The sequence below is a fragment of the Protopterus annectens genome, chromosome 11.part0, assembly GCF_019279795.1.
Source record: "Protopterus annectens isolate FY-2018-M chromosome 11.part0, PAN1.0, whole genome shotgun sequence".
NCBI lineage: Eukaryota > Metazoa > Chordata > Ceratodontiformes > Protopteridae > Protopterus > Protopterus annectens.
Window position 1 is genome coordinate 340,957,896 of NC_056745.1, and position 19,104 is coordinate 340,976,999.

A 19,104-nucleotide genomic window follows, 5' to 3' on the forward strand; every position below is an offset into this window, starting at 1 on the left:
AGAGAATCATCAGTTAATCTAATATGAATATTCAGTGTAACCAGAGATTCCCCAGTATGAAACATAACCAGTATGGCATAGCATGGAATTTGGGTCAATTCTGCAATTATAAAAAAAATACAAATCTAATCTGCTGAGATGCTCTCTTTTTGTAACTGTTAAAGAGGACCCTTCTGCAATCTAATGTAATATTATAGGCCCAGTGGCACAGAGGCAGAACATACATCTGTGCAGACAGTAACACAAGTTTGGTAACAGGGTTAGACTGCTGGTAGGGTTATCCAGAAGAGGGGATTGGATGAAGTGGATGACCAACAGACAGACAACTCTCTTATCCTAGAGGGAGAGTTTGGAGAGAACTGTTTCCTATATTACTGGTGGTGAAGACCAGAGTCCTTGCAGCCCAGCAGTTTAAGAATAAAGGGACATATATGCTCTTGCCTTGCACATCACTCCTCCAGGGCAGGGAGTGTAACTTGACACTGCTACAGGATGATGCCTCCAGGCTCCTATACAGTGTTGCCATAGAGAGTCAGGGCTTCCTGGCTCTAGGAATCTTGCTACAAGGCCAGCACTGTGAGAAGTCAGGGAGACAAAGTGGCAAAGGGATGTGTCCAAGAGTGTCCCTTTAGGAGTTATTGAGGTATCATGGAAGAATGGATAAGATATGTGGGAAGGTTAGTGGCAGGACTGTGGGTGGAGTTTAAAAAAGTAATGGAAAATAACAAGTACTCACTATAGTGACAGAAGCACATAACTGAAATGCACCATAGATTTAGTAAGGACACCTTAAATGTTCATTATGTGAGAAAATATTCCCAGGAAGACTCATCATACAGAATATTCTGTAAGCAACTCAAAATATACTAGGTATGTCCCAAATTCTATCAACTAGAAGACCCCGACAAAAGCATTATGAAATCAGCTTTTCATTAAATCAAAATGACATGCATTATAATATGGTAAGAATTTCTTATAATAGCAAAAGAAGAATGAAACTTACCAAAAAGTGGCAATTGACTTGTTGTTCTATACAAGGGTCAATTGTTTCACATTCAATTCCAGTCCCTCGAAATCCAGTATTGCATTCACAAGTACTCTAAAAGTAACACAATACAAAGAACTAAGACAACCTTCAGCTGCAAACCATCTGTTATTCTTAAACTGTACTGCATTTAAAAGCAAGTAAATGAAAATTATATAATTTATAATGCACCTTCACTGTTACCTTAAATAATTGGGTGAGCACAGTTAAAGGGAAAAAAAACAGGTTGTCTGCTTTGAACTTTAATATTAAGATGGCAAGAAATGCAGCTCTCTGACTTCAGGTTACCACACCTGCATACCTCTCTACCTCTTCAAACAAACAATTTGGACAAAGCTATAAGTAATTAGGGGGATGAAGGCCCAAAAATAGGGACACTTTTTAAACATTGCTCTTACAAACTAAGAAAGTTGATAGAAAAGCAGGTTTTGCATTAGCGCAAATTTTCTAAAGGGTATTAACTCTGAAATTCAAATATCTTTCATTACTTCCAAATTCAATTCTCAATGATTTGCCAATGATTTGTCAGAAAACCACTGTTTTATGAGAAACAGGCAAAAATATTAGGAATAAATCAGGATATTCTGCAAAAATCTTGACAGTTGAGAGGTATGCAGAGCTGATCAGCTCATAATGAGATTTTCTGATTGGTGAAATCTGAAGTGAGTAATGTGGCAGCAGAATTCCCAGTCTGTATAATGTAATTGATGCTGTGATGATATGAAATAGTGCCAGCTGTGCTAGAGAGAGTAGGGCAGTGCATGTGCAACATATGCAAGCATAGCTAGCTGGAGTTTTGTAAAGAATTACATGTCATTTGAATATCAAATTGCTTTGTACAGATGCTCATATAAAAATGTATTTGTAAAGTTCCTTGAGTTAAAAATATATCAACAGTGTGTCCTGCTGGACAGAAAATAAATATGCATATTATGTCAGACTGTATTGTTGTAACTGACTAAATGTATATATTTTGACAGAGGATGCTGGAAGGGAAGAGGTTAAGCTCAGCCCAGCTAACCTTAAGAAAAATATCCTGAAATTAAATGACTTGGTTTAGGCCATAAATATTTTATCCCACAGGTCTGAATGCAGCCAGAGATTTAATGTCTGTGAATGGCTTGGGCTGGGATCCTGCTCTTTTGTCCTTAGTGGTGAACTAATTGCTACCCTGGGGTGCCAGAGAATGGCTTGTTAGTCTCTGCAGGAAGGGTGGCAATGTTGGAACTGTTTTACAGTTTTCAAATGTTGTAATATACCTTAGCTAAAGTTCTATGTGTGTATTGGGACACATCAGTGCCAAATCCTGGCTCAGTTGCTATTGAGGGGGTAGTGTAGGAACCACAGAGTCAGGTGACCAGATGTGACATCATTCTGTAGCCAGCACTAAAAATGTATTTGAATACTAGTGAGAGATATGATAAGGGTATTATGTTTTCTGAGACCTGACAAGACACACTCATCCACCTTTATCTTGCCTTGCTTTAGTAAGTAACTAGGTAACAGTAATTCTTCAGTCAGTTATAAAACATCATGAGATTAGCTAAATATTGTTTTTCTGTGTCTGAATGAATTTTTCCATCTGTGTTTTTTTATATTTCCTGTGAATGGAAAGTCTTGTGTTTATTGTAAATAGAATTAAGTATTTTCATGTTTTCTATTTTATTATTTATTATTAAATATATCCATACCTTTCATTTTGGCTGGTCTTTTGGAAATATTTAACCTTTGAGAGTAATTGCATTTATTTAGTGGCATTGTGGCTCCATGTCTCAAAAGTATTGCTGTTTGGTCAAACGTTACCATTTGTATAAGAATTAATTTTACTGAGAGTAATTGGGTGCCCTGGTAAGAGTTTTAGAGTAGCTGGCTTTGGGTGTTCTGGTGGCAGTGTATCTACTGTATAGCCTGGGTGGAGGTGGCAAAGTGGGTAAGCTGTCCCAGTCTTTCCCAGGGGTGTGTGTGTGTGTGTGTGTGTGTGTGTGTGTGTGTGTGTGTGTGTGTGTGTGTGTGTGTGTGTGTGAAAATCAAATCTCAGAGAGAATGTGTATGTCAGCTACTTTGAACAGGGACACTGACAGCACTGATTTCACAGAGAGGGTGGTGGATGACTTGGCTTTGTACACCCGACTAAGGACTCATCTCTATAGCTGTGTCAGTGGGGAGTCTTATTTGGGTCCTGGAGAGAAAGCCCAGCCCCAGAACTGGAGTGTGCATTCCCTGTGTGCTCTTAAGGGAAATTGTACTTGGTGCAGAAAGCTGCATCTGAAAGTACCATGAATGTCTATTTTTTCTCAGTGAATGTTCCCCAGTGGTGTCAGTGGTGAGGATTGAGGCTCTTTGATGAGTGGTCCAGAGGAGGGATATCACAGATGCATGTTGGTTTTAATATCCCAGCAACGTTATTACAAACTCTCCATGATTTTTCTGCATGACAACATTTGTATAACCTTTTTCAGGCATGGCATTTTTCCAGCAGATCACTAGATTATTTCTCCCTTTCTGATTTGATTCATTTAAAAACCACATTGACCTCTATTACTAGACTCATCCCAAGATTTAAAATAACATTCAACAAGCAACTTTTACAAAGCTGAGAAGTTTTACTTGCCAGATCAATGACATTACCTGACATTACATGGGTTAGCTTTATGCTGACAGCAGGACATGTAACAGAACTTTGCTTTGGACTGGCACAGCTAATATGTGCAGGACTCACAACTCCTAATTTTAACTGTTTTATAATGTAGTATGAAAATTCTGCTTTCATATTCCGTAATTTGATGTTTTATTAAATGCACTTTAGTAATTTAGCTCATGCTGGCTTAGAGAGTTGACTTATTAGTACAGAAGTTGAATTTTTACCCAGTGATATATCATATGTAGGATTAGAAGATGGGTTACTGGTCATACAGAAGTACAAAATACTTCTCCTTCCCCAGAGATTTGAATTGGAATCAATCTAAGTATTATGTGTGATGGTGGTGCAATTGGATTTCAACCTGTAACCAGTAACACAGGCATCAGTGCATGTCCTTGGAGGGCTTTATTCTCATATAATCACTGGTATTTCAAAATGGAGTCATCTTTGTCTCTAATACATAGCAACAAAGGTCTAATTGGTGTTAGGGGTGTGACTGGTAGATCCTGATTGGTCTTCAGTGCATTAATGACATTGAATGCCAGTATAGCATATGCAGTCAGAACTGCAGCACTGAAGTGCTCTGTGTCTTCAGTGCATTACTGGTATTCAGAAATAAATGCTGGTATTGCATTTATGGCTATAACTAAAACACAGTAATGCTACGTGTGTGACATAAAACTATAGAAGTGGCTTGCTACAAATGTAGCAAGCAGTTTTCTATAGTTTAAAATGAAAAATGGAGAAAAAATATTTTGCTTGGCATTGAAATCTCAATGTCAGGCTAAATGATCATTAGCTGCAGGAATAGCTGGTAAGATAGTGTTAAGCAATACAACATGGCCAGAAGTGGATAAGTCATACTTTAGAAACCAATTAAAGATAACATCAGAACTCAAAGGATTATTTTTTTTATATTATATAGTGATATACAGTCTATTATATTTAGTATGTGTTATGCATAATTAAGTAAACATATATTATACATATATATATATATATATATATATATATATATATATATATATATAAAATCATTTTGATTAATTCGTATTTTGTAAATATGATGTTTTTAGGTCTGGTCTATTATTGCTTTAAGAATGATTCTGATTATTGGTTGGTTAAAGTCAGACGACAAAGCTGCACCTGCATTTATTACTAGCTCTTTTAGAGAGGGAACATCTAACTGACAAAGGCTTACAGTGGAAGAAACTGATCTTATGTTGTATTTTGCTGCTTTCATTTCTTGTTAAATAGTTTATTCACATCTCCATTGAGTGCATATTTGGAAATAGCTGAGTTACCACCAACTTTGCAATACTATATTGCTGTTAAATGCTGACATTATTTTAAAAGTAAATCACTTGCTTTAAAAAACAACACTATAACTCAAACTGTATTATTGTTCCTTTTCTCCACTGATAAAAGTCAGCAGGGACAGCTTGTGGTGATAAATTCATAACACAGAGTAAGTATCACCTGTGCATGAAACTACATTTTTAATGCACCAGATTGGAATGCTTTAGAATAAAAGAAATAGTGGATTCATATAAAATACAAAATGAAACGCATCTGAAGGAGGAAATTGATTTAAAATTAAAGAAATGATTTGGATACTTTGTTCAATAGCAACAATTCAAATATGCAGTCATTTTATCAAATGCTCTGATCTTTGATTCCTTGTGGTTACCAAACAGACAAGTAAGTTATATTAGATTTTACCTCGTGTATAGAGTACAGTGCAGTTGAGTGAGATATAAAATCTTGCTATTGTAGTAGATAACATTCCTGATAGATGACATTGGAATAGCAGAATGATCATCTCTACAGTTTAAGATTTATAAGTTTGCAAAAAGTAAGAGCAACAGAAAATATTTTGGGGAAATATGATTTAATAGAGAAGGAAAAAAGATGAACAGTAACTAAAGGAAGAAGTATACAGATACATCAAACAGGCTACATTTATTGCTAGAAGAATCATACCAAATTTCTGAAGAATAATTTTATATATTTGTGAAGAACATGATCTAGATTGGACCTCCTGCAGTCCACATTTGTAAAAAAAAAATGATGGAATAAGGGCACTGTAAACTCATTTTAATATTAAAAAAATACAGAAATTCTTCTGAAGTCTCACTTACTTGTCCAGGACCTATATAAATGCAGCTTGCATTTGCATGACAACCTCCTCGTTTTTCAGTCAAGCAGTTATTGATTTCAATGCAGTCATACCCATCACCTGTCCACCCTGGTAAACACTTACAGGTATGATTTCCAAGGCCTGTGTTAATACATTCTGCCTGCAAACAGTTAATGGCATTATTAAGTTTGTATAAACATAACACACATTAAAATAATGAATAGAATTTTAACAAGCATGTTGTCTGACTCTACAGTTAAATTATACTAGACATTGTGATCAAGATTCTTTTTTTTAAATTTAAGAACGATGCAGAATGCATCATTTTTATTGGTATCATAAGTATGGAACAAAAACTGTGACCTGCAAACTTTTTAGAAAGCCTACAGAATTTTAAAAATTAGTTCTGTATATTACATGAAATAACTAAATAAGGATTTCCTGAAACACTGTGTAATGTCCTTTTGGTATCTAGAAAATGATTTAGAGCATTACTTTGGAATGCATCCTCTGCTTGCAAAATTACATGGTAGCATTGTAAAAAGTAAAAAAATAATGCTTGTTATGTGAAATTTATTTTTGTAGTTAATTTTACTTTATTTGATATCTGTAAATTTTCTTTACCAGTTTAGGCTCTTCAATAAAAGACAGTTATTCATTGCCAGGAATTTATTGGGTGATGATGACTATGCACACACACACACACACACACACACACACACACACACACACACGCGCACACACGCACACACATACACGCGCACACACGCACACACACACACACACACACACGCACACACACACACACACACACACACACACACACACACACACACACACACACACATACACACTCACACCACACACGCACGCGCACACACACACACACACACACACACACACACACACACACACACACACACACACACACACACACACACACACGCACACATACACACACATACATGCACATACATACCCGCACACACACACACACACACACACACACACACACACACACACACACACACACACACACACACACACACACAAAACACATTGAGCTAGACTCAAATTTATATTGTCAGTGTGATACACAGTAATACTATCTATCTCAGCTCATTTAACTTCCCTAAATATTGCAAATATTTCATGTCTTATTATTTACAAGTTCTAACTTTATATGCCTGATACATTCTGTTTACACTCAGCAGCTTATTTTGTTTAGATATAAAGACTTTGTTTTAGCCACTATTTTCAACTTTTTAAAATATATTTGATTATGACTGTTAACTAGACACACATTTGTATTCTTAACTAATTTTTCACTGTTTTTGTTCTGTAACATTTTAGTGGTACATTCAACAGTGCTTCATGATTGCACTTTATATTTCCTATTTTAGATCTCTAAATTGCAAATTGCCTTTCTCTGTTGGACTGGATAATGGCTGAGAATGGTTCATGGACCAGTTCATTTACCTAGCTGATAAAGGATAAACAAAACAAGCAAAAAAAATATGTATTGATGAATACAATATAGAAGCCAATGAAGTAAAACAAAGGCCAGAGAAGCATAAAATGTTTATTTGGTAAGCGCTTTCACATCTGCTTCATCATACCATATCAAAATAAGTAAAAAAGCCAGTTCCAAAGGAAACCACAAACACAAAAAGTGTCACAGATAAAAAAACAAATAGGTTTATTTAGAGCTGTTGTCAGTATATATCAAATGACTTCTTCAGAATAATATAAAACCAACCACTTCAGTTAAAATAATTTCTAAAATAAGATACATGATACTTCTTAACCAGTCAAGTAAGTTAAATAACATCCCCCGAACATTCAATTAAATTAAATAAGAATGTAGTCTTAAAAAAATAGCTATACAAAAACTGTCGTTAAGATCTGGAGGTGCCTGGACATTCAGCTTTATCTGCCAACAAAGCACTTTGAATTCCAAAACATCAGCCCAGGGAACACCACACAAATCCTTTTTCAAACCCAAAGCTACCACACATTTAAAATTATGGGAAGAAAAAATAAAGCATTATTAACATTTATGTTTTTTGACATCCCTAACATGTTCATAAATTCTGTCTTTTAGTTTTTTCTGAGTTTTTCTAATATAAAAACAAGTACATTGGGAACAAATAGCAGCATAAACAACTCCTTCTGAGTTACAGGTGTATACCCCATTAGGTCTAATTGTTACGTGATTGATCTTAGCACTCTCTTTGTTCAAAACATGGGTACATTGTGAACAAAACCCACATCTCGTAGTCCCCAAATATCCACTTTTAGGGCTTTTATGGTCACCTTGTTGTAACATATTTTTTATTGTAAGCCCCCTTCTATATACTATATGGGGCTTATATCCTAACTTTTCAATCAAACCATCCTGTCCACAAAAAATCTGCCAGTTCTTAGACAGAATTTCATGAATGAACAGGTGGTCAACAGAAAATTTTGTAATAAAAGAACAGTGATAATCTTTGTCCTTCCCTGGCATATCCAAATTCAAACCAATTAAGGTTGTATTCTCATTTTTACTAAGTAATGGGGAAATAATACCTTTTCCCTTTTCACTGTTATTTCCTGTTTAACTTTTCCAGTTAAATTAAGTTGGTAATCTTTAGATCTAAACATCTCTGTTAAAATATCACATTGCATTTTAAATTCCCCATCTTCAGTAACCATACGTGCTGTTCTCACAAATTGGCCTTTTATTAAGCCTTTTTTCACATATTCAGGGTGACTGCTATTAAACTGTAAAAGGCTGTTACAGTAAGTGGGTTTTCCGTAAATGTTGCTGAAGTATTGTTTGTTCATTACACCCTTTCTAATTTCAACATCCAAATAATCACTTCACTACTATAAATGAATTTGAGAAATGAGGTAGTGTCATTCAGAAAGGCCAAAAAGTAGTTAATGTCTGACACGTTACCTGTCCACACAAAAAAACAGGTAATCTAGGTAACATAAATATAAATTCCAGCTACCTATATATTGGGATGTAAATAAAAATTTTCTTTCCCACATCAACATGATAATATTCACAAATATGGGGGCACAAATGTCCCCCAAAGCTACACCTGTTTTTTGTAAAAAATATTGCCCTTCACAAAAGACATAGTTGTTGCATAAAATAATTTCCATAAAGTTAACCAACACATCTACCTGTTCATTCTTAAATAGACGCGAATCCAAAAGAAATTCCTGAAATCATTCAGTCCCTAAAGTGTGGGGTATCACATTAAACAAATTGACAACATCCACGGTGATAAAGATAGCATCATTTTGAAAATCAAGACCATTACATTTTTTTAAGACGTGCCAAGAATCTATGCAAATATGCTCTTCCCCTTTCAAGGCACCCTTCAACACTGTATCTATGTATTTACACAAAGAATGTAGTTTGGACTCTCATGCACTGGCAATTGGTCTCATGGGGAGGGGTCTTGTTTGTTCTCGTGTATTTTCAGAATTCCGAAGATACGTAGCACTTTTGGAAGTTTAGTATATAGAAATTCAGCTGCAACATGGTCTAACTGCCCCTGATCTTCCATGTCCTTAATTAAAAAGTCAACCTTTTTATATGATATGTTGACCATGTTAAAAGAAGCCTCTTCATATAATGCACCATCTAACAGGAATACATTCATTCTATTGATGTAGTCATGTCTTGTCATAATTACTACCCCACCCCCGTCATCTGGTTTCATAACTCTTAAAGTCCTGTCTTCACAAATACATTGTAATAAGTCTCTTTCTTGTTCACTAACATTGTCATTAAATCCACACTCTCTTTGATTAACCAAAGACTTAAAGTCATATTCACACATTTTTTTTCAAATAATAACAAAATGTTAGTTAATGGAGGGTTGAATAAACTTTTTTTCTGAAAAGAGCATATTAAATCAACTCGCTTCATGTTATTAAAATGCAACTATAAATTCAAATTTCTTACAATTTTAGATCTAATACAAGATCCACTATACTTGAGCGACTTGCCGGAACAAAATTAAAACCTTTACTAAAGAGTTCAGCAACCCCCTATGTCCATAATTTGCGATGAAAAGGTATAAAAGCAAAAGCCACCTTTTTCATTAAAAATGCATGTAGGATATAAGCATTCAGGGTTCGCACCATGTTGTTTTGTTTCATTTATTAAATCCACCTCATATGTGGTCAAGTCTGTCTGGTATTCTGCCTCCTGAGGTAATAGTTCATTTGGTTGTACTGCCCTGGCGTCTTGGTGTTCCATTGCGGCCTGTAGTTGACTGTATGAGCCTGATACCGTATCCTCTCCGATCTCCTCGGTGGGTTTCGCCCTAAAGGGACCTGGGTGGATGAAGTATAAGATACTTCCCCTTTAGCTGCAATTGGCCCATTTTTGTTCTCTGCTATGGGTGGGTGTGTCAAAGAATGAGGGAACAGTTTAGGATACGCCAGCCCAGAAGAACAGGCTTTTCTATTCCTTTCGAATTTACACCTGTAACTCAGCAGGAGTTGTTTATGCTGTTATTTGTTCCCAATGTACTTGTTTTTACATTGGGAAAACTCAAAGAAAGCTAAGAGGCAGAATTTATGAACATGTTAGGTATGTCAAAAACATAAATGTTAATAATGCTTTATTTAAACATTTAGAGAATTTTCCTTCAAATAATTTTAAATTTGTGGTAGTTGAAGGTTTGAAAAGGGATTTGTGTGATTGTCTCTGGGCTGATGTTTTCAAATTCACAGAGGTTTGTTGGCAGATCAAGGTGAACGCCGAGTCACCTCCAGGTCTTAATGATAGTTTTTGTATAGCTAGTTTTCTAACACTACATTCTTATTTAATTTAATTGAATGCTTGGGGGATGTTATGTAACTTATTTGATTGGCTAAAAAGTGTCATGTGACTTATTTTAGAAACTATTGTAACTGAAATGGTTGGTTTTATGTTATTCTGAAAAAGTCATTTGATATATAATGATGAAAGCACTATATAAACCTATTTATTTTTTATCTGTGACACTTTTTGTGTTTGTGGTTTCCTTTGGAACCGACTTTCTTTACTCAGTTTGCTTTGGTTCTTGGTTCCATATCAAAATAAAACAAATAGCAGCCATTTAAATATTTGCATCGATAAATATTAATTAGCAATTAACCAATCCCTCCTTAGTACTGATCACCATTTTAATTATATTATGTAAAAACATATATATACAACTTCTAAAAAGGTGACAATGAAAATAAAAGTAAAAATAAAAAATAAAATAAAAATGAAGCATTTCTATAGCAATATAAATGCACCTCTATGAACAATGCACTTTCCAAGCATGTTATGAACAACAACTCACAACATGTGTTCCGGTTGATGGTCATAGTATACATACAACCAAGTATTAGAGGAGGTGACATGAGGAATTTAGATCAAGAGACTGGGCTCAATGAAACAATACCACTAAGACCTATTTTAAAAAGATACAAGCTTGGGACTTAGTGAGTTACGGTGAGGGTTCCTTGCATGCGTACATATTTATATTTTTTATTTTCATTTTTTATTTTTACTTTTATTTTCATTGTCACGCTTTTTTAGAAGTTGTGTGTGTGTATATATATATATATATATATATATATATATATATATATATATATGTTTTTACATAATATATTAAAATGCTGATCAAAACTAAGTAGGGATTGATTAGTTGGTAATTAATATTTATTGATGTTAATCTTTAAAGGGCTGCTATTTGTCTTATTTTGATATGGCCTGATGGAGCAGATGTGAAACTACTTACCGAAATAAACATTTTATGCACCTCTGGGCTTTATTTTACTTCATTGGCTTCTATATTCTATTTATATTTTATTCTACCAATGGAGTATTTATGTCAGCCATGGTATTTTGTGTCTTTTTTAAAGTTTTGATGAATCACCCATTTACCCAACTGCATATATTTACAATATGAGGAAAAAAATAAGAAAACACAAAGTAAACTTTTATTGTCATTTTTAATTTACCACATACAAGCACTTTTCAGTGAAGCATTTCTTCTAGTTGCCGTTAGTTATATATTCTGAAACACTGATTTATGTTTCATAGAAAGGGGGACTATACATGTTGTGTGGCAGGTTTTGTTGCAATCAGTAAAGCAAAATTGTCAGATCTTTGTCATCCAATTACATTCTGATCTTTGCATTCTGTGTGTCTCAAAAGATGCCGCCAGACCATTCAGGGCAAGAAAAGTTTTATGAAATGTGATGCACTTTCATCAAGACAGTGAAATGGTCTAAAGGAGATTATTCAGAGAGAGATACGTCTTAAGTTGTTATTGTAATATCTTGCTGTAAATGGCAATGGAGAAACTCTCATAGACTTGCTACTCAGACTGAAAAACGGACAAACGGTGACCAACACTTTTGGCATGACATCCATAAGTTTAATTTTGTTGAGTATAGATATTAGAAGGCAGCCAGTGACTGGTTATATTTTAGTTCTTAGGTCCGTAACAATGAAATAAAATTGCTAGAAACTTCTAGGACCTCTGTGATTCATGAACTGAGCACTTTTGCCTACTAACCATTCCAGAATATATATGTTCATAAATTACGCAAGGAGGAGGGAACAAAACAGAAAGGTATTATTTGCTGAATGCTAAACAAAACTACCATAATTATAAATCATGCTGCTGCAGTTTATTTAACTAACATAGTGGTATATCATATTATTGCTTTTGTTAACTAACAAAATGGTAAATCATAAGCCTGCCTTTTTATCAGAGATTGATTAAAAGTTGAAATGCAATACATTTACACTTTACTGACAAGCAGAGGAGGACTGTAAATATCAGAAATGCTTCATATTGTAAACGTGTATTCATTTCTCATCAGTTTCATTACACAGTGCACACTGAAATAATTACTCACCACATAATATATCCTTAAATAATGAACTTCCGTTTCTGCATTATTTGTACCCTGATTAAAAGTGTTTCATCTCAAAATAGTAGTCATCTAAGCAGTATAGTTAAACATTTTTCATTTAAAGTATTTATGTACTCACATTAGCACTGCATCTACCTCTCTGAATGGAAGAGCAAGGCCTGGCCTTTATACATGTTATGCCATCTCCTTCATAACCATGTTGGCACACGCATCTGCAGAGATGGAGGAAACATATTGTAGTGTCAGTGAAAACAAATGAAATTATACTAAGTTTTGTAAACATTCAGAAAACGAATTAAATTATAATATGTCAGGACATGCTTTATTCTAAGCTATATTATCATGCCTTAGGCTGCACTGTGACTGCAAAGCAAAAGGAGAATCTAAGTGTCTTATGCCCCCAAGGCACTACTGTCCTGTGATAAAGCATACCCTGGAACAGTATGGAAAGGTTTATAGGCTGCCATCAGGTGACTGATCAGTTAAGCCTTTCTGAGCTTAGCCTTTGCAATCCCACTAGTACACCGAACAAGTTAAACCCCTTATCCATAAGAGATAAGGGTTCTAGGCCAGGGTAAATTTGAATCTTCATTATCTAAGCTAGTTTCAAATTGCCAGGGGCATGCTTTACTTCACAGAAACTGAAAGTTTGATCCAGAGATGGGGAATACATTAGGAGAGATATCTCTTAAACCAACATGCCCTATTTATGTTGCAATATAGAATTAAGTCCCTTGATCTTTTATTTGCGTTACTACTAGTTTTACAGACATGTAGCAAATCAAATAGGATTGGATTTTTTATAGCTTTTTGGCCTCACACAGATCACTGGTAGGAGTCTGCAGCTGACAAAGAAGACAGATACCACTTTTAGATGCTCTGCCTAACTTGAATGATATATACTGAAGTTTTTATTAGTTAGGAACCGCTGAGGTTTTCCAAATTAGGTTAGCTGGTTCATAGGTATATATTGAACAGTACACAGTTTTCTAGATGGGCCTATTAAAGGACAAGCAAAGGGGAATAATAACCACTTTTGACTGTGAGGAGATGCCCTTAGTACTCATTTGGATGAAATAGAAGAGTCTTTCGTAATTAAGGTGGATACATTTGTATCCGTGAAGATGCCTAAGTCTGTAAAGACACCTGTCTGTTTTATTGGGGGAAGGTCATTAATATGGTAGGAAATGTAAACCCATTGTAAAATCCTGCATACTGTATCAGTACATTATGGATGGAATGTGGTCCACACATAGGATTTACAATTTTCCAAATAAAGTTTGACAGCTTACTTATCAAACCATGCTACAGTTTGACTCTTTCACTGGAAGGCAAAGACGATTATTGAGGTAAAGAAATTTCTTCTTATAAATATTGTTGCAACAGTGACATTTATTATCTTATTTGTTTCATGTTTCATTATTTTTTATTTAATTGCATTGACCACACATATCAAACTAAGCTTATGATTATTTTGCAGGAACACAGCCTGATACCAATAATAACCAGAGAATATTTGGACTTAACTTCAAGGAATCTTCTACATTCATCATCAACAGTTGCCATGGGCTGAATGGCATATCCATCTGCACTGATCAACACACTAAGAAGGTGATAGCTCACGGGAGTAGCATCCCTCCTCTGATCATTGTACTGCTATTACTGGAACATGAATCCAAGTGGCAGATCCAGACGTATTGTGGGTGAAGGTCATCTTATCTTCCCAGTGCCAAAGGTGAGTATGCAACTTGATGAACAACTGACACTGCACACCTTGAGAAGAATGCTACTAGGAAAGATACAAGAGAGCTACGAATTCTGAGCACAGCGAGGCTGAAGCAGTCAGGTAAGGTGGTATGAAGCCTGAGCAGTGTGCTTACCTTACGGCCATGCAGGGTGGACAGAAGAGGGTCTGACTTCTTCCTTGCATCATACAGGCCCTGATAACACATCACAAAGCTCACTGCATGCAGATTTGAGGGTATTAGTGAATACATCTTAGAATGCATGCAAGAGAGCTCTGTAACAAATGTTATTAACTTTAAGGGGAGAAGGAAGGTGAAGATTTATGCTTGATCTAGAACAAGACACTGAGAGAGAGAGAGAGAAGGGATAGGGGTCATGTGATTTGGGTTGACAGACATACTTAAGGGATGTGACGAGGGAGTATTTGAAGTAGAAACAGAACAAGGAGGTATATTTGTTTTAAAGCTGAAAATAGGTGAGATTTTCTTAAATAGTATGCAGTATGTTCATAAGACCCTCCATATAACTTGTAGAAATGTGCCTGTAAGACCAAAGTTAAAATGAGTGATAGTTTGACTGACAGAAAGCAGTAGAGAAGGGACTTAGGGAAAACTTAACTTTTGGATAGATTGCATAAGAGTGTCCTTGTGCCACTCTTGATGTTATATACTCACAAATGCTATCTTTACTTTTATGAATACTTGAAGAAATTAACTGTCCCGAAGCTTAGACTCTACATTTTACAACCTTAGAGGCAGCTGTTAATTTATCTTTTCAAGTTAATACACTATTTAACTTAACCTTAGCTCCACCACTACCATAACCACGACCTATGTCTTTTCATACCCAGTCCTTATATATTACCGCATTATGAAGCAATTGTTCTTATTATATTCACTCACTCACTCATTAAAGGAAAACTCCACCTTAGAACTCAAAAAACATTTTTTTCATTGTATCTTTGCTTTGTAGCTATTTTAATACCTCAAAATTAGTTCAAGTGCTTCTTTTGCAATTGTAATGTGTTTCTCTCAAAATGGTGGATGATGGGGCCTGCCTTGGTAACGTGATCTTATTTTTTCGCTTTCCTTACTTCTTCCCAGAATACATTTCAAGTCCTCTTTATATGACTCTTGCCAGACATAAGTGGTGCTGTTTTCTCATGCCATTAAAATATAATGGCAGGACTGTGAAGCACCATCATCTAAACACACCTTCTGTAAAAGAGCTGCTTCTCTGTTTACCTGACTGGGGCTCATTTATCTGTCTGCCAGAGCTTGTTCTATGCTATAAATAGCTGTTAGCTACTTGCAGCAAAAGAAAGCAGATAAAAAAAATTTTTTGTAAGAGGAGTCTTTTGTAGTCTAACAAACTTAATAAACCTTCCCCCATACTCTCATGCTGATGTGTGAAAACTCTCACTGTAGTAAATGATTCCTTACTGTACATTTACAAGTGACAAGTAGTAGGACTCGAAACTTAGTCTGTCTGCTACTTCACAATGCCCTCAGTGGGAGGATTTCTCTCTCTCGTGAATGATGCAGACTTAAAATGTGCTTTACCAGTTCCTCAATTATTTGTTATGTTCCCCCTCCTTTTTTCAATTTCATATTTATTTATACTTTGGTAACCAGGAGAATGAACTGGTCCCAGGACCCTTTTCAGCCACATCATAAGCTATACTGGCAAAGATAATAATTATTAAATGTACTTATCAATACAAATAAAAAATACTGACAGAAAGACATTGACCAAGATTGCATGTGGAACACATAGCCAATGTGTAACAGTGACCAAGTAAATAATTGAGCAACATTTACTAGAATGTATACCTTAATAATGCTTAAATATACTATCTTGTTTATTATAAATAATTCATTGTATGCACACATATTGCACACACACAGTTCGTGTGTATTTCTGTATATGTGTATGTATATAAAGTACGTGCACAAAAGTGTGTGTGTGTGTGCATTTAAACACAGTCAAGTACTTCTGATTTCCTTTTCTTAGTGTTCTTAATGCAAGGGCACATAGTAAATGTATGTTAAAGTAAATTCAGCTGTATATTATGGTTGCTCTCTGACAATGCAAGGACTGAGTCAAAGTCAGTGGGAATCTCTTACAATGGATCTGCATGTACCAGATATGAATCCCCCTCTGGAAGGATGTCACACAAAACATAAAAGACCTTTTTTATGAACAGTATCAGTGCACCTAGTTGATAGGGTTGCCACCTAACTCTCTTTCTGCAGTTCTGGCGTGTGTGTGTGTGTGTGTGTGTGTGTGAGAGAGAGTGTGTGTGTGTGGAGGGGGTCTTGAAAATGGTAAATGTATTTATAATTAACAAGAAAAAATATTTACTGACTTTTCTCTAAATGACACATAAATATTTGTTACTACTCAAGTTATCTTAACACTTAGAATTTCAATACTGTGTTGCTGCTTATGTAAATTTGTCAGAAGATTTTACAATTGCCTTTAAACAACTGAGTCAGCACTGACTTGACCTAATTGCTTTGTTTTGCTATGAAAGGGAAGTGTTAAGTTCTCCTCCCCTTTGCAATAAAAAGAGTGGAAACAATTATACAGCTTTCTGTCTTTTTTATATCAGCTGCTGTGTTTCTGACATTAGCAGGATTAATTACCCATCTAAGATTGACAGCAGTACCTGACAAGGTAAACTACAGATTTAACTGTGTCTATGATATGTCATGCTGGCAGAGACGATTTTCTCTGCAAAGTATGGGAGAAGTTGAGTTTAAAAAAAAGTAGGTGGGCTTTCCCTTCCTTTGACTCCAATGCAAGGAAATAAATGTTTTAAAAACTACAAGCAGGTTTCTGGTACATACACAATGCTGGAACCGACTGTAGGGAGAAAAGAAACCTAACAAATGAGTTAAACTGTATGAGAGGGTGGAGTTTTCCTTTAACTGGTACTTGTTTCATCCATTTTAGGGTCAGCTGGGAGGTAGATTATACACTAGCAATCAGAGCACATAAGGCAGAAGGCAAATCTTGGAAATAATGCCAGTGCATCATAGGAAATACATTTACACAGGTGCACACATGTACACAGACACACACACACAGACACACATGCACACATGTACTGCACACATACATAGCAACCTGAAATGATATCATGAGGATAACCATTATCTTGCTCTTACCGGGGTGCACCATTATCAAATGTACAATCTGCTCGTGCATGGCAGAAGTCTATGAATGTCCCACATGGCCTTGTCTGCATGTCACAGAATTTTCCTGCATAGCCAGCCTCACAAGATCCTGGCTTACAAGAGCCATCACTCTCTGGTCTGTTGTCACACTCTCCATGAAGGCAGGGGCATTCTAGAATAAAAAAAGAAAAGTCTCAGTATTAATGGTTTAGTAAATATATGTTCCTGTTTACACAATACCTTTCCTTGGTCAATAGAACAGATATCAGGTGAGCAGCAACTAAGATGTTCTATGACTGTGTGACCCACAGATATTTACTTCATTCTATTAAAGCACTGATGCACTGTCAATCAAAAAATGCATCTCAGTCTCAATGAAATACTGGAGAAGAGAACACTCATAGCAAGCATAGGGACTCATACTTGAAATTGCTAGTAGCTGGTTTTGCTTCTGAAAGCGAGTTGTTTATGATGAGTGCATTTAATTTACATTTTAAATTAGTTATCAAACAAAATACAATTACATTTTGTTTAGGAACATGGGGCTTGATACACCTTGGACAACGCTATAAAGCACTATAAGTGGAACAGATAGAATTGATTTCAAAGGCACATTCATTATAAGTCTCACAATGAAGTGTTCTGATTTCAACAGTATCCTTTCTTGTACAGATGGTGAAGCAAAGTGTGCATCCATGGTCTCTTGTCATCTGACTCTGTCCCAACCAATTTAACTATATCACTTTTCTGTATGTTTTCCGCTTTACAGCCATTGCCATGGCTGGGTATTACTGTGTCCATCCTTGCAGCCCTTTATTTCATCTACCCATTTCCTGGTGAAATGTTATGCAATAACATTAACTTTGTTATTAAAGATTAAGAACATTTAAGGGCATTGAAAAAGGCCAGAAATTGTCATGGGATTAATCAATTAGGACACAGGGAACCTCCAAACACTGGTCCTGTCTCAGTTTGGATTCATCAAGGGCAGGTCATGTTTACTCTGCGCGATGAATTTTTATTAAAAGGCACCAAGGCGATAGATAAAGGCAAAATGGTACATAATGCATTCCTTGACCTGGCCAAAGTTTTGGACACAGTTTCCTACCCAGGTATAGTAGAAAAGCTAAATAAACCCCTATATCACCCATTGGATTGCCAACACAACCACAGATAGAGAACAGATAGTTAAAATAGGGAAAGTTGCCTTCATAAAGAGACCAATCACCAGAGGAGTCCTCCAGGACTCACTGCTGGGACCACTCCTATTTGGCATTACTTTTCTGAAGTAAAGGCCAACACCAAGGGGTTCTGGCTGACTAAGTTTGCAGATGACTTCAAGCTAGGAGTAGTCATTGTATTCCCAAATGACTTAGCCTTCCTGCAAGAAGGTTTGTGTCAAATAAATACCCGGTGT

At 35.7% G+C, this 19,104-nt stretch overlaps 1 protein-coding gene across 1 annotated transcript in view; it reads right to left on the minus strand.

Moving 5' to 3' along the window:
* STAB2 (stabilin 2) overlaps window positions 1-19,104 on the minus strand; it is a 922,612-nt gene that overhangs the window by 492,035 nt on the left and 411,473 nt on the right. Inside the window, exons 23-26 of the mRNA XM_044087850.1 lie at window positions 17,679-17,859; window positions 12,878-12,971; window positions 5,828-5,986; window positions 1,004-1,099 (exon numbers count right to left, since the gene is read on the minus strand). Coding sequence (XP_043943785.1) covers window positions 1,004-1,099; window positions 5,828-5,986; window positions 12,878-12,971; window positions 17,679-17,859 — 530 coding nt within the window. The remainder of the gene's footprint in view (window positions 1-1,003; window positions 1,100-5,827; window positions 5,987-12,877; window positions 12,972-17,678; window positions 17,860-19,104) is intronic.